Raw genomic sequence first — 14,134 nt, 5'->3', positions numbered from 1 at the left:
AAAGTCCTCAGGCTTGTCAGCAGACAGGGGGCGCCACAGAGGGCAGAAAGCAGGGACTAGGAGTTAGAATGTATGAGTTCACATATGTTGTTTGGGCTGCACACCAATAGCTACAAGTTTTTTTTCTCTCTATTATTGTGTTAAATGCTCCAAATGTAAAACACTTCGAGCTGCATTCTGTGTATAAAAAGGTGCTATACAAATAAAGCTTATTGATATTATTATTATTAAGAAGGAAAGCAGCAGCAGGGCTTGGATGAGCCTATGTTGGTTCCTTCTCTACGATAAGTCTACCTTAATCATGTATCATGTGTCTATATATTGTGTATAGCTAATATATAATATGTAGTAGCAATACATGACACGTGATATGATATTCATAATACATAAATGAATACTGTGTGATATAATATATAACTAAACAACAATGAGCAGAGAGAAGTGACAGAGCCGGTTTGTGAGGAACAAACACATGATTGATGAGCATGGTGATCGAAGAGTCATGTAAAGGTAGAGCGTACAGTAATGTGAGGTGTGTGATCACTGCAGGTGAGGTGTAGAGTCCAGTCTCACCTGAGAGGGAGTAGTCTGTGTTGGCCACGCGCAGGGCCGGCGTGTATGAGACACTGGGCATGTCCTGAGCCTTGTCCCGCTGTCGCTGCCGGTACCACACGAACACACTCAGCATGGCCATGATGATCAGCAGCAGGAAGATGATGCCCATCACTGCGCCCGCCGACTGGCGCTCCGAGCCTAGGGCTGGACTGATCTTAGTGTAGGGGTTCAGCTCCTCCATCACCAGAGCTGCTACACACACACACACACACATGTTTACACACACAGAAGTACACACACACACATACATGTTTACACACACAGAAGTACACACACACACATACACATACATGTTTACACACACACATTAGGACACACACACACACACACATATATGTTTACACACACAGAAGTACACACACACACACACACACACACACACATACATGTTTACACACACAGAATTACACACACACACACACATGTTTACACACACAGAAGTACACACACACACACACACACACACACGTTTACACACACATAAGTACACACACACACACAGTGCCAGGTTGATCTTACTGTATGGATTCAGCTCCTCCATCACCAGAACTGCACACACACACACACACACAAAACACATTTACATATGTATATTTACTATACACATGTACATGGTCCCATACACAGCACACACACACATTGACCACACACACACACACACACAGAATACATGGAGCATCCACAGGTATGAAGAAATGTCTTTATCTGAATGAACTGGACATGTTCATGCATCTTGGTGTGTGCCATTGATCATCTGTCCATTTGCAGGCTAGAACACTCGACACTCATTATTTCATCTATGCATTCATCTATTTTTCATTCATGAATCTCTCTATCCACCTATCTACCTTTCTACCTATCCATCTGTCCATCCTTCTATCCACCCCTCCATTCATCTGTTTCTTTAAAGAATAACTTGGGAGAGCGTTGCAATCGCCCTGCTGAATTATGAAATGGCCCTTATTAGTCTCCAGAGTCTTCGCATTCCTCTGATCCCAGGACACACGGCAGTTTGGCAAGGAAAAGCAAACCTGACGAGCGCTGCTTTCATGTTCTTGCACTCGTCAGAGAGGGGGAGAAAGGGAGAGTGAGTGATGAAGAGAGAGAGAGAGAGATAGAGAGAGGGAGGGAGAGGGAGAGAACCTGGCTTTTAGCGGACACGAGTGGAAGTCGATTCCGTTTAATCTTCCATGTTGTTTGATTACGGTGTGACTGTGTCAGGCCTTTTGTTTCTGCACCAAGAACAAGGGCGATGTTTGTTTGTCTGTCGGCAGGAACGTGATCAGTAATGAGGGGAGGGAGATCATGAGCTCACACTGAGATACGAGAGCCTGTGGAGGGTGCCGGAGATTTCTAGTAAATAAAAGCACAGCTCCTCCTGAAACACAGGAACTAATGACAAAGGACAGCTCCTCCTGATACACAGGTACTAATGACAACTATATCGCTGTATGAGGGGGCAAGAGATACTGAGATGTATATGAATAGAGAGAGAGCAAAAAAGAGGGTAGTGACTAGGTGGTGAAAAGATTAAGGAAGAAGATACTGATGAATGCATGTGTGTGTGTGTGTGTGAGAGAGAGAGACAGAGAAAGAAAGAAAGAAAGAAAGAAAGAAAGAAAGAAAGAAAGAAAGAAGTGTGAGAGGGGGAGTGAGGGATGAAGAAAGAACATGAATGTAAGTTTAGGAGGAAAAAAGAGAAAGCCTCTGCAGACTGGAGTGAGAGGATAATAAAAGGATGAACATAATGAGAGCAGAAAAGAGGGAAAGAGAGAGAGGCAGAGAGTTAGAGCGAGAGAAAGAGAGAGAGGGAGACATATTGAGAGAGAGAGAGAGAGAGAGAGAGAGAGAAAGGGAAACTGATAGAGATGTTTACCCTGGTCACACCGGATGCCTTTGTAGCCAGGGCTGCAGTAGCAGGTTCCGGTGACGTAGTCGCAGGTGGCGTTGTTCATACACTCACACAGCAGCTGACAGCCATAGCCAAAGGTCCCCGCAGGACATTCTGAACAGAGAGGGAGAGGGACAGGATACACACACACACACACACACACACACACACACACACACAGACACGCACACACAGCACACACACACAAAACACACATCCATCCACACACACACACACACACACACACACACACACACACACACACACGCACACACACACACACACACACACGCACACACAGCACACACACACAAAACACACATCCATCCACAAACACACACAGGCATGAATAAACTCAATTATACAACTAAAACTACTATTAACAGATTGCAAATGACATAAGTGCACTCTAGAGAGCAATATGAGAGAAAAATAGAGAGGGAGAGAGGGGAGGGAGAGAGAGAGGGAGAGAGAGAGTGTAAATGAGAGGGAGAGAGAGGAAGAGAGAGAGATGGAGAGGGAGAGAGAGAGAGGGAGAGTGTAAATGAGAGAGTGGAAGAGAGGGGGAGAATAAAGCAGCAGCATTAATCCCTCTACACACAGGAAAGCAGAGTACAAGCAGAGGGCCCTGTTCTCTCCTCTTCTGCTCCTCTCTCTCTCCTCTCTTCACTCTCATCCCTCCATCACCTCTTGTCTCCTCTCATCTCATCCACTCTTCTCCTCACCATTCGTTCCCACTCTTCTCCTTTTCTCCTCTCTCCTTTCCTTCCTCTTTGCTCCCTCTCTCCTCTCCGCTCTCCTTTCCTCTCCTCCACTCTCTCCACCCTGCCCCCCCCCCATGCTGGGGTAAAGCCAGGGGCATCGTGGGTAGGCTCAGGGCGGCGTTACTCACTCTGCTCGCAGCTGCCGCCGATGAATCCGGTGCGACAGGCACACTGACCACCGATGTGGTCACAATCCGCTCCATTCTGACAGCGGCACACCTCCGCACAGTCCCGCCCGTAGAAACCTGATGGACAGCCTGGTAGAGAGAGAGAGAGAAGTGATAGAAAGAGAAGTGAGAGAGAGAGAACGACTGTAGGAGGAAGACAAGAGTGTGTGATCCTAGTGACCTTAAGTGTCTGAGGTTCCAGAACACTCTAGCTGTAATGGGGTGGGCAGCACAAAGAGGCTCAACACCGTGCCACGGTTGCCATACACACACACACACACACACACACACACACATTCTGCACCTCTGTCTCCAACACCGATTGCCTAACACCGGTTGCCAAAGAGCCCTAAAGTCTACACACCAAATCAGAAGTCACAAAGCAGTCCATTGCAGAACACCATGAGAACATTTCATCATCCCGAGCACAAAAAGGGCACATACATACAAACACACACACACACACAGAGCTATGAAAAATGCATCAACTAGGCAGCAACAACAAAGAGGCCATGATCACTGAAAAGTATTTATGCACTTCTGAGCAGCAGACTTGACTTCAGTGGTGTGTGTGAGCTTGACTTCAGTGGTGTGTGTATGGAGGATGACAAGTGCAAAGTGACTCTGAACGAGAGAAAAATGCAGATCAACTTAAAACAGTGTAAAAATGATCACACATGAACGCATGAGAGATGGAGCATGAATGGGTCTAATGACCTTCATCATTTAGGAACACTGGCTATCTGACTCTGATGCTTCAAACTTATGTAGTTACTGGACCTCCACTATCCACTAATAGGAAATGACATCTGGTGCAGTTCTAACAGCTGCCAGTAGATGTCACTGTGAGTCTAATGGATCGACTCCTGAAGGTGTATGAAGCCATGTGAATGTGTGTACGTGTGTGTGTGTGTGTGTGTGTGTGTGTGTGTGTGTGTGTGTGTGTGTGTGTGTCTGAGAGAGAGAGAGAGAGAGAGAGTGAGAAAGAGAATGTCAGAGTGTGTGTGTGTGTGTGTGTGTGTGTGTGTGAAAGAGAGAAAAAGAGAGAGAGAGAGAAAGAGTGTGTGTGTGTAAAAGAGAGAAAGAGAGAGAGAGAAAGAAAGAGAGAGAGAAAGAGTGTGTGTGTATGTGTGTGTGTGTGTGTGTGTGTGTGTGAGAAAGATAGAGACTCACGCTGTGTGCAGTAGAGGCCAGTCCATCCGTGGCCACACCTACACTCTCCGTCGTATGCGCTGCACTGGGCCCCGTTGTGGCAGTTGCAGGAGTTCAGGCAGTCCGGCCCCCAATGTCCCGCGGGGCAGGCTGCAGACGCCAAACACACAGTCAACAAGAGACATGCACGCACACACAAACACACACACACACACGCATGCACACGCACACACATACACACACGCGCACGCATACGCACACACGTACGCGCACACACACACGCACCAACGCACACACACGCGCACACACACGCACGCATACGCACACACGTACGCGCACCGAAATATCCAACAGAGAAAACCATACATCTCTCTACAATCCATATTTCTGCTGGAAAAGGACAAGCCATATGGATTTTACTCGACCAGGTAAAACACCTCAACTATCTGTGAACAAATGATTTCAATTAAGGATAAAGTCAACCCCATTAATCACATCCTACTGTACTGTACAGTATGTCTAGCAGTTCTAAAGCCTGCATGAGAACTCAGAGACGCCATGTGAATGTGTAAGTATGTGTGTGTGTGTGTGTGTGTGTGTGTGTGTGTGTGTGCACGTGTGCGTATGTGTGCGCATATGTGCGTGTGTGTGTGTGTGTGTGTGTGTGTGTGTGTGCCAGCCCCAGTTTGAGGCAGTGCAAAAGGCTTGTTTGATGTGCGAGGCTGCCAAGACAGAATATTTATTCTGATTTCTCCGACTCCCTTGTCGCCGCTGTGTCTTTCTCATCGCGCTGCCTCTCTTCTCCTCTGACCCCAGACCAGCCAGAAGAAAATAACACGCTCTGACTCAAAGCCACTCCGTCTCAACGGGAATAAACACAACGCAACAAAACAAAACAACGAGCAATAACAGCATATAACTACTCAAGCACCGCACACGCTAATATGCAGCTGTGGATATCAGGAGTTGTAATGTCACTGTATTTGGTATGAATACACTGAGAGATCGCTTTCTCAGGACACTGACTGACTCGGTATGGACCAATGACTGTACATAATGTCGTCCATCTTTGTATACGTTTATGACACCACAATTACAGCATCCTACAAAATGATTTACAGTAGACTGAAGGTAGGACTCTATGAACATCTTTGATGATAATGTATGGAATTACAATATGAGCTTATCATGAGGGAACCGGCATGAGAATGTTAAATAAAGATGACAGACGTGTAAAAACCATGAACACACAGACACAATGAAATGGTGTTAAATACAGAGTGTTAAAAGACATATAGAGAGAGTGTCTGTGTGTGTGTCTGTGTGTGTGTGAGTGAGTGAGTGAGTGAGAGAGAGTGAGAGAGAGAGAGACAGAGAGAGTGAGTGAGTGAGTGAGAGAGAGTGAGAGAGAGAGAGAGAGAGTGAGCGAACGAGACTAGAGGAGGAAAGAGACAGGGAGAATCAGAGATACAAGGGAGAGATAAAGAAATGATGTTAAAAGCCATTTAGATTTAGATGGAGATAGTGGAGACAGGAGAATGTCAGAGAGAGAGACAGACAAGGGCGAGAGAAACAATGAGAGAGAGAGAGAGAGAGAGAGAGAGAGAGAGAGAGCTACAGGGACAAAGTGGTAGCAAGTGAGAAAGAGAGAATGAGAGACAGAGAGGAAAAGATAGAGACAGCGGTAACAAGCGATTGAGAAAGACAGAGGAGTGTGTGTGTGTGTGTGTGTGTTACCTTGTGAGCAGTCCTCTCCGATCCAGCCGGGGTAGCACTGGCAGGAGCCATCGATGGGGTTGCAGGTGCCGTTGTTGGTGCAGAGACACACCTCAGCACAGGCCTTACCATAGCGACCACTGGGGCACACTGGACACAGACCACAGCAGAGGACAAGGTCAGCGGACACACACACACACACACACACACACACACACAAGATTAGCCCTCTAAACCCAGACCCAGATCCAAACACACACACACACACATAATCATCATCATTATCGTCATCAAAGAATGCAGTTGCTTTTTATCTAAAAAGTGAACTCCATGACTTAACAAAGCACACACACACACACAATTATAATATCAAGGGAGGCTGTAGATGGTTTATCTACAGAGTCACTTTTAATGAATTATATAAAGCACCCCCACCTTGTGCAGCACACACACAGAAAGTTGAATAGTTTCACAGTTTAGTGGTGACTGGGGAAAGAGCAGCAGTTGAGCACAGTGAGTGTATGGTATAGAAGTGCTGTTTTACATCCAAATGGAATACTGTTCCAAAAGAAAGCAGTAAAGTGGAGATGTTTCAGTAAGGCCCATCGGAGTGAGTGATTCCGTCTTTGAGAGAGCAGCTGAGGTGTGTGAGATGCCCTTCAGCTTGTGCTAAGACCTTTAATTAGCAGACCGCAGCCACAGACAGACACTTGCATGGAGGCCGATGTCTGCATACGATTCCTCACGGAGCACTTCTCAGACGCCACTCTCTCTCTTGCACACGATCCGCTGCCAAGCACAGTTAACCTTCCTCTCCAACTCTCCTCAGCTCCAAGAAGTGAGTCCACTTCTGCACGGTGTGCATTAATCACCCCCCCTCCCCACCCCCCACGCGTCCTCCACAACGACCCTCCCAATTACCCATCTGCACCCCCTCCACTCCAGTGATGGGGTGGCACACGGCACCGTACCGCACTGCACCGCTCCGCACCGCACGGCGACTGATGTGTGGCGGAATTAAAATAGAACTTGAGTACATTTTTAATAAAATGAATATTTCAGCGGCTCCTGACACTCTGCTCAATTAGAGATTTCATTTCAGATTAAGAGTTTCATCAGGACGTCACAGCGCAGCACGCCGCTCCTGGCCGACGCAAATTCAATCAGGTACACGCTAAACAGCAAGGTGGAGGTTGGGCAGGGGTGGGGGTGTTGGGGGGCAGTGTGTGTGTGTGTGTGTGTGGGGGGGGGGGGGGTGGTGGAATGGGGGGCTATTATGCGCCCCCTTGAGTTGACACAAGGAAGGGAGCTCCCCCAAACCAACAGGTAAACACAGTCTTCACACACACACAGGGAGGGGGGCGGTCCTCAGTCTTCAATAGAGCGAGGGGGCGGCGGGGGATGGGTACGGTCCTGTGGAATCAGATAAGGTGTCCGTGTCTCACAGAAGTTCAAATTAAATCTTTTGACACTGGCTTATTTTAATAATTATATCTCAACAGCCCCCACCTCCCCCCTCTCTCTCTCTCTCTCTCTCTTCCTTTCTTTCATTCACTCCTCTGTTTTCTTCTGCCTCTCTCTCAATCTATCTCTCGGTTTCTCTTGGAAACTCTTTCAACTTCCTCAAAGCTGATTGCTATTAGCTTTCCGAGCGGAGCGGAGCGGCTCTCCTTTGCTCTCCCACTCAGTGGAGTCGAGAGGGAGCGGTCTTCAGGCTGGCTGGCTGCTATTGGAGCTTCATTAGCTGCTGGCCAAATGAAGTGGAGTTGGACACGGGACAGATGAGGACACTCACCAGCGCATCAACCGAGACAAGAGAGAGAGAGAGAGAGAGAGAGAGAGAGAGAAAGAGGGAGAGAGGCTGACACTGAACTACAGAGGAGAGGTAACTAGGCTGCCCCCACCACCTCACAGACGCCACTTCTCACACACACGCACACACACACACACAGACACACCTACACACACACCTCCTCTGAGGAATTCCTTCTTTTCAGTAATTATGATCTGGACAAATTAACACTGGCTCTGTTTTCTCTCTCTCTCCCTCCATCCTTAGCCTCTCTCTCTCTCACTCTTTCTCTTCATGAGTTTCTCTCTCTCTCTCTCTCTCACTCTTTCTCTTCATGAGTTTCTCTCTCTCCTTCTTTAACATATTAAACATTTATTCATGAGACTGCTCTCAAAAGCCTTGAAAGTGAATTCTATATCGGCCCACAGCCCTTCCTTAATTCATGAAAAGCCTGGTTAATTATGATGAGGAGTTGTATCTATATTTCATTTGCCGGTCTAACTCTCAGCTGGATGCTGCTGCTGCTGCTGCTGGAGCTAATGCGTAGGGGAGGGAAGCAGCCCACTGCAGGTTCATTAGTGCGCTGTGAACACATGCGTTATTGACCTGAAAATCCACCTCAACACCTGACTCACACACACACAGGCACGTATGCACACACACACCCACACACAGACACCAGTCCACAGCACAGCCACACCAGGGATCAATACAAGCTCTAAAAGACTCCATTGGGAGTCAGGGTAATATTCTCGGAGGAGTTATCCTCACCTAGTGAGTATTTCACCAGATCTTTTAAAAGTTTTTCAACACTGCTGGCTGAAAACGTTACTAAAATAGCCTCTGTGAGAAAGCACTTTGATTAACTTTGCCAATGTTTCATTATTTATGCCCAGTATCAGAGACAAAAGCTGGAGTTTGTTGGTCGCTTTAATCTTTAATCAGTCAACACGGGCCATCTAATGGAAAATCAGTATAATTAGATTCAATGAAACAGATGCTTCAATAAAGCAACGGGCACTCCAATCCCTCACAAGCTCCATTTAATCTCCACGTCCACTCCTCAGCCTTCTCTCTCTCTCCGTCTCTGTCTTTCTCTCTCTCTCTCTGTCTCTCGTCTTTCTCTTTCTTGGGCCATCGGAAAAGGAAATGCCGATATTGACCTGACACATCCACTGTTTGTCTCGGTCAGAAAGCGTCCCCTCAGCAATATTTAGATTCTCACCCAAGGTTATTTGTCAGGGTGTCAGTGACCATGCCAATTATCCGCCGCAGCGCAAGCAGGGCAGACCCGACCTGGCACGCATCTGATGGCCACGCGGTCCACTGCTGTGCCAACCTAGGCTTTAGGGCCCCTCTCTCTCTCTCTCTCTCTCTCTCTCTCTCACACACACACACACACACATACACACACTCCCTCTCTCTCTCTCTCAAATCAAATCAAATGGTGCTTTGAATTGGCATGAATGAGTAAAGTCACTGTTGCCAAAGCTACAAGTATAACATGTTAATAATCAACTTTACATAAGTATTGGTATAGAGATAAAATGAAATAATGAAATGAAAGAAAAAATATATAATAATAATAATAATAATAATAATAATAATAATACCAATAATAATAAAAGGATCAATGGTAAATGGTATTAAAAGGACAGTAATAGCTTCAGCAATAGTGCTATACTGTAGAAAAACAAAACACAACAAAAAAAATGTATTATTGTAAACACATATTTTGGAGATACATCTACATAAATCAGTTTGAGGTAAACAGCAATACCTAATATCAAACATAGTATTTACATGTACACAAAGGGGATAAACTCATCAATATGCCACATACATGAAAGTTACAACTTTTCTCTTGTTTTATCATAATCTGCAGCTAGGCATGAACAGTTTGGTTCCTCTCCCAATAATATATAGTTTTCTTTGTGGAGATAGATTTTCAAATTCTGTTATATGCATTTTGAATTCAGCAAAAAAAAAAAAGTCCCTTATGCATATCTGATGCAATTAAGAATGTTCCTCGTTTTCTACATAATTTATGCAGAAGCTACAGTTCCTCATATGTCTAGGCACCCATGTTTGTCTATGTCTGCCAGTTTCAATGTGTAGGCGGTCACTGATTCTGTATTTTGTCAGTGTTGTTCTTTTCTTTCTATCTTTGATGTCATTATGACCGCCGCGCAGCGAAGCGGCGGTCATATAGGTTTAGTCAGATTTTTTTTTTTTCTTTTTCGCATGTCCAAATTTCCGTCAATGATTCCCGGGACACTAAAAGTGTATGTTGTGTGTGTATATATATATATATATATCACATACACAAATATGTTTTAGTCCCTCAGATCCTCACATTTCAAGATAAATATTGCTGCTAAGGCAGCAGAGGGCTCTTCACCAAGAAGTATGGCCATTTTTTCATCATTGTCAAAATCTTGAAAGTGTGGGATAACTATTTGGAATTTGGGGAAGAATGTCTGTCTTACATTTTTGTATTTTTCACAGTGAAGAAAGAAGTGCTCCTCTGTCTCAACCATCTCTGCCTGACAGTGACCACATATTCTTTGTTCTTTTGGCAGCCAGGTTTTCCTGTGCCTGCCTGTTTCTATTGCTAGATTGTGGTCACTGAGCCTGTATTTGGTCAGGACTTGCCTCTGTTTCGTATCTCTGACAGAGATGAGATACTCTGCCAATTCATATTCTCTTTTTAGGATCAGATAGGAATTCATTCTACTTTGATTGGCAATTTGGTTTGTCCAATGATCTAAATATTCTTCTTTTGATTCATGATTTTGTTGACTGATGTTTGGGAAACAGAACTGGACTGAGCTTGATGTGTATTAGTTGTTGTTATTGAGTTAGTTAGCTTCAGTACCAGCTGGCTTAGGGGACTCTTTTCAGGTTTCAGCTCCCGGGTTTTTAGTGCCTCAAAGTGGAGAGAGTTCTTGGGACTGCTGTTCAGGTGCATCCAAAATTTCAAGATTCTTTTCTGAATAGGTAAAGCCAATGGAAAACGGCCTAATTCTGCCCTGCATGCATTATTGGGTGTTTTTGATTGGACTTTTAGTATAGATCGACAGAATTCTGCATGTAGGGCTTCAGTTGGATGCTTGTCCCATTTCATGTAGTCGTGCATACTGAGTGGACCCCAAACCTCACGTCCATACAGCGCAATAGGCTGGATTATGCTGTCAAATATTTTGCACCAGATTGTAATTGGGAATTTTGTGAAATTTTCTTTTAATTGCATAAAGTGCCCTGCGGGCTTTTGCTTTTAGTGCATTCACTGCCATGCTGAAACTTCCTGATGCTGTAATGATTAGACCAAGGTAGGTATATTGCATTGTGTGTTCTAGGGCGGTGCTGCCTAGAGTGAACATGTATCTATGTTCCTGACACCTGGGTTTCTTTTGAAAAATCATAATTTTGGTCTTTGTTGGGTTTACTGCCAGGGCCCAGGACTGACAGTACTGCTCTAGCAGATCAAGGTGCTGCTGTAATCTCTGTTCTGAGGGTGACAGGAGCACCAGGTCATTGGCAAAAAGCAGGAATTTAACCTCTGTTTCTTGGAGTCCAGGAGCTGTAGACTGTTCCAACTGCACCGCTAATTCGTTTATGTAAATATTGAACAAAGTTGGACTCAGACCCTGTCTCACACCTCTACTTTGTGTAAAAAATTCAGTTTTTCTCCCATTTTAATACTGCATTTAGAATTTGAGTACATTGATTTAATTACATCGTATGTTTTACCCCCTACACCGCTTTGCAAAAGTTTGTAGTATAATCCATCATGCCAAATTGAGTCAAATGCTTTTTTGAAGTCTACAAAGCAAGCAAATATTTTTCAATTTTTTTGGTCTTTTACATGTTTATTGATTAGGGTGTGTAGGGTGTAAATGTGATATGTTGTCCGATGATTTTTCAAGAATCCAATTTGGCTTTTACTGAGGGTATTGTGTTCATTAAGGAAGGTTTGGATCCTGTCATTTAAAATGCAACTAAATACCTCCCCCAGAGTACTGTTCACATAAATACCTCTGTAATTATTATGACCGCCGCGCAGCGAAGCGGCGTTCATATAGGTTTAGTCAGATTTTTTTCTTTTTCTTTTTTGCATGTCCAAATGTCTGTCAAGGATTCCCGGGACACTGTAAGACCGGGGTACACGAAACTTGGTGGGCATGTAACCCCACATGAATAGCATGGAACCTCCTTTTTTCGTTTTGATCTGTAGCCCCCCCGCTGGACTGGACCCCCCGAAAGGAGGGTAGGGCAGACACAGTTTTCTGTGAATATCTCGAGAACCGTAGGGTTTAGGAGGACCATTTTTTTTGTATGTTGATCTCAAAGGGCCATTTCAACCCATTCCATAACCACTCATTTCATGTATAGCGCCACCTAGTTAAACACAAAAAAGTAAAAATGAGGTGTTGTAATCGCAGGTATCTGTGACCTAACATAGTCAAAACTGCACGAAATTGGAAGTGTAGGATCATTATGATACCCTCTGAATGCACGCCGAGTTTTGTGGAATTCCGTTCATGGGTGGCCACACAATAAATTAATTTATGTTACTATACACCAACTGGCCTGTAGGTGGCCGGAGACAGTTTTTCTGTGAATATCTCGAGAACCGTAGGGCCTAGGAGGTCCACCTTTTTTTTGTATGTTGGTCTTAAGGGGGCATGTCAACCTATCCCATTAGCAATTATTTCATGTATAGCGCCACCTAGTTAAAAATTAAAAAGCAAAACATTAGGTGTTTTCATCACAATATCTCTGGCTGACATGGTCAAAACTGCACGAAATTGAAAGTGTAGGATCATTATGACACCCTCCGAATGCATACCAAGTTTCGTGGACTTTCGTTCATGGGGGGCCTTACAATAAAATAATTTATGTGTACATTAGTGACCGTACACCAACAAGGATTCCCGGGACACTGAATAAACAGATAAACACGCACACACATACATTCCAGTAATCCTACGTATGACACATACTCACACAGCAGACATATATACGCATGCATGCACATGCACACACACAGGAACATAAACAGGCAAACACATAAGCACATGCACATGCACGCACACACACCCACCCACATAAACATGTACACGAACACATGCACACAATTCAAGAATTTCTCAGAATTATGAACAGGCAAGATGGGGGTGGGGTTGCATAAAATGTATATATTACATGTGAAATCTATGAACTAATCATGTTTTGGTACTTGTTGTCTAGCAGATACCAGTGACAATTGAGTGTGCATAATGCAATTCAGTGAGACAGTTAGAATCATATATGCCTTTCAGCGTGACTTATTTTTGTGGAAAACATGTGCTGGACTGGGCGACGGTCATATTTTGTACCGCTCTGCGGTACATCTAGTTAGGATCCAATTTGTCTCCATTTTTGTAGATTGGTGTAATAATCCCTTGGTTCCAGGTGTCAGGAAAGTAGCCAGAGCTAAGGATAAGGTTGAACAGTTTGAGCACAGCTTTTTGTAATGTGGGAGTGGTGTATTTTAGCATCTCATGCCTTTTGGGTTTTTAATGATTTCAGCTTTTGTGCCAATTCTTCTGCTGAGATGGGGTAATCAAGAGGGTTTTGATTGTTCTTGATAACTGACTCCAAATTTTGGAGTTTTTCGCTGTACAGGGTTTTGAAGTGTTCGGCAAGGCTGACTTGGCTGGTTTGGCTGTGATCAAATTATTCCACATCTCCAAGAACTGATTGTTATTGATGGACTCTTCAATTTGGTGTAAAATTCGGTTGGTGTGATTTACTTTTTTCTTATTGATTGTGCGTTTGAAGATTTTTTTAATGTTTCAGAATATTCAGTTCTAAGGGCTGTGTTTTCAGGCTGATGATGTTTCCGGTTTGACAGTTGTCTCAAACGTTTTCTGATGCTCTGAAGTCAAACCAGACATGATTTAGTTTTTTTGTTTTGTTTTTAGTTTTCCTTATTAGTTCAGCCTTTTGTGCTGACTTTTGGTATATCATATTCAGCTCATACACAGCCATA

General features: G+C 44.4%; 1 protein-coding gene across 1 annotated transcript in view; it reads right to left on the bottom strand.

Annotated features, from left to right (window-relative positions):
• megf11 (multiple EGF-like-domains 11) overlaps positions 1–14,134 on the bottom strand; it is a 152,754-nt gene that overhangs the window by 9,101 nt on the left and 129,519 nt on the right. The window contains exons 13-17 of the mRNA XM_076266581.1: positions 6,327–6,455; positions 4,611–4,739; positions 3,399–3,527; positions 2,492–2,620; positions 574–807 (exon numbers count right to left, since the gene is read on the bottom strand). Of these exons, the coding sequence (XP_076122696.1) occupies positions 574–807; positions 2,492–2,620; positions 3,399–3,527; positions 4,611–4,739; positions 6,327–6,455 (750 nt within the window). The remainder of the gene's footprint in view (positions 1–573; positions 808–2,491; positions 2,621–3,398; positions 3,528–4,610; positions 4,740–6,326; positions 6,456–14,134) is intronic.

Source organism: Alosa pseudoharengus, unplaced genomic scaffold, assembly GCF_046254945.1.
Source record: "Alosa pseudoharengus isolate Yale_2024_CS ecotype anadromous, Long Island Sound unplaced genomic scaffold, YU_APseudo_1.1 YU_APseudo_1.1_scf_10, whole genome shotgun sequence".
Classification (NCBI taxonomy): Eukaryota; Metazoa; Chordata; class Actinopteri; order Clupeiformes; family Clupeidae; genus Alosa; species Alosa pseudoharengus.
This window is presented reverse-complemented; position numbering and strand designations above follow the sequence as displayed.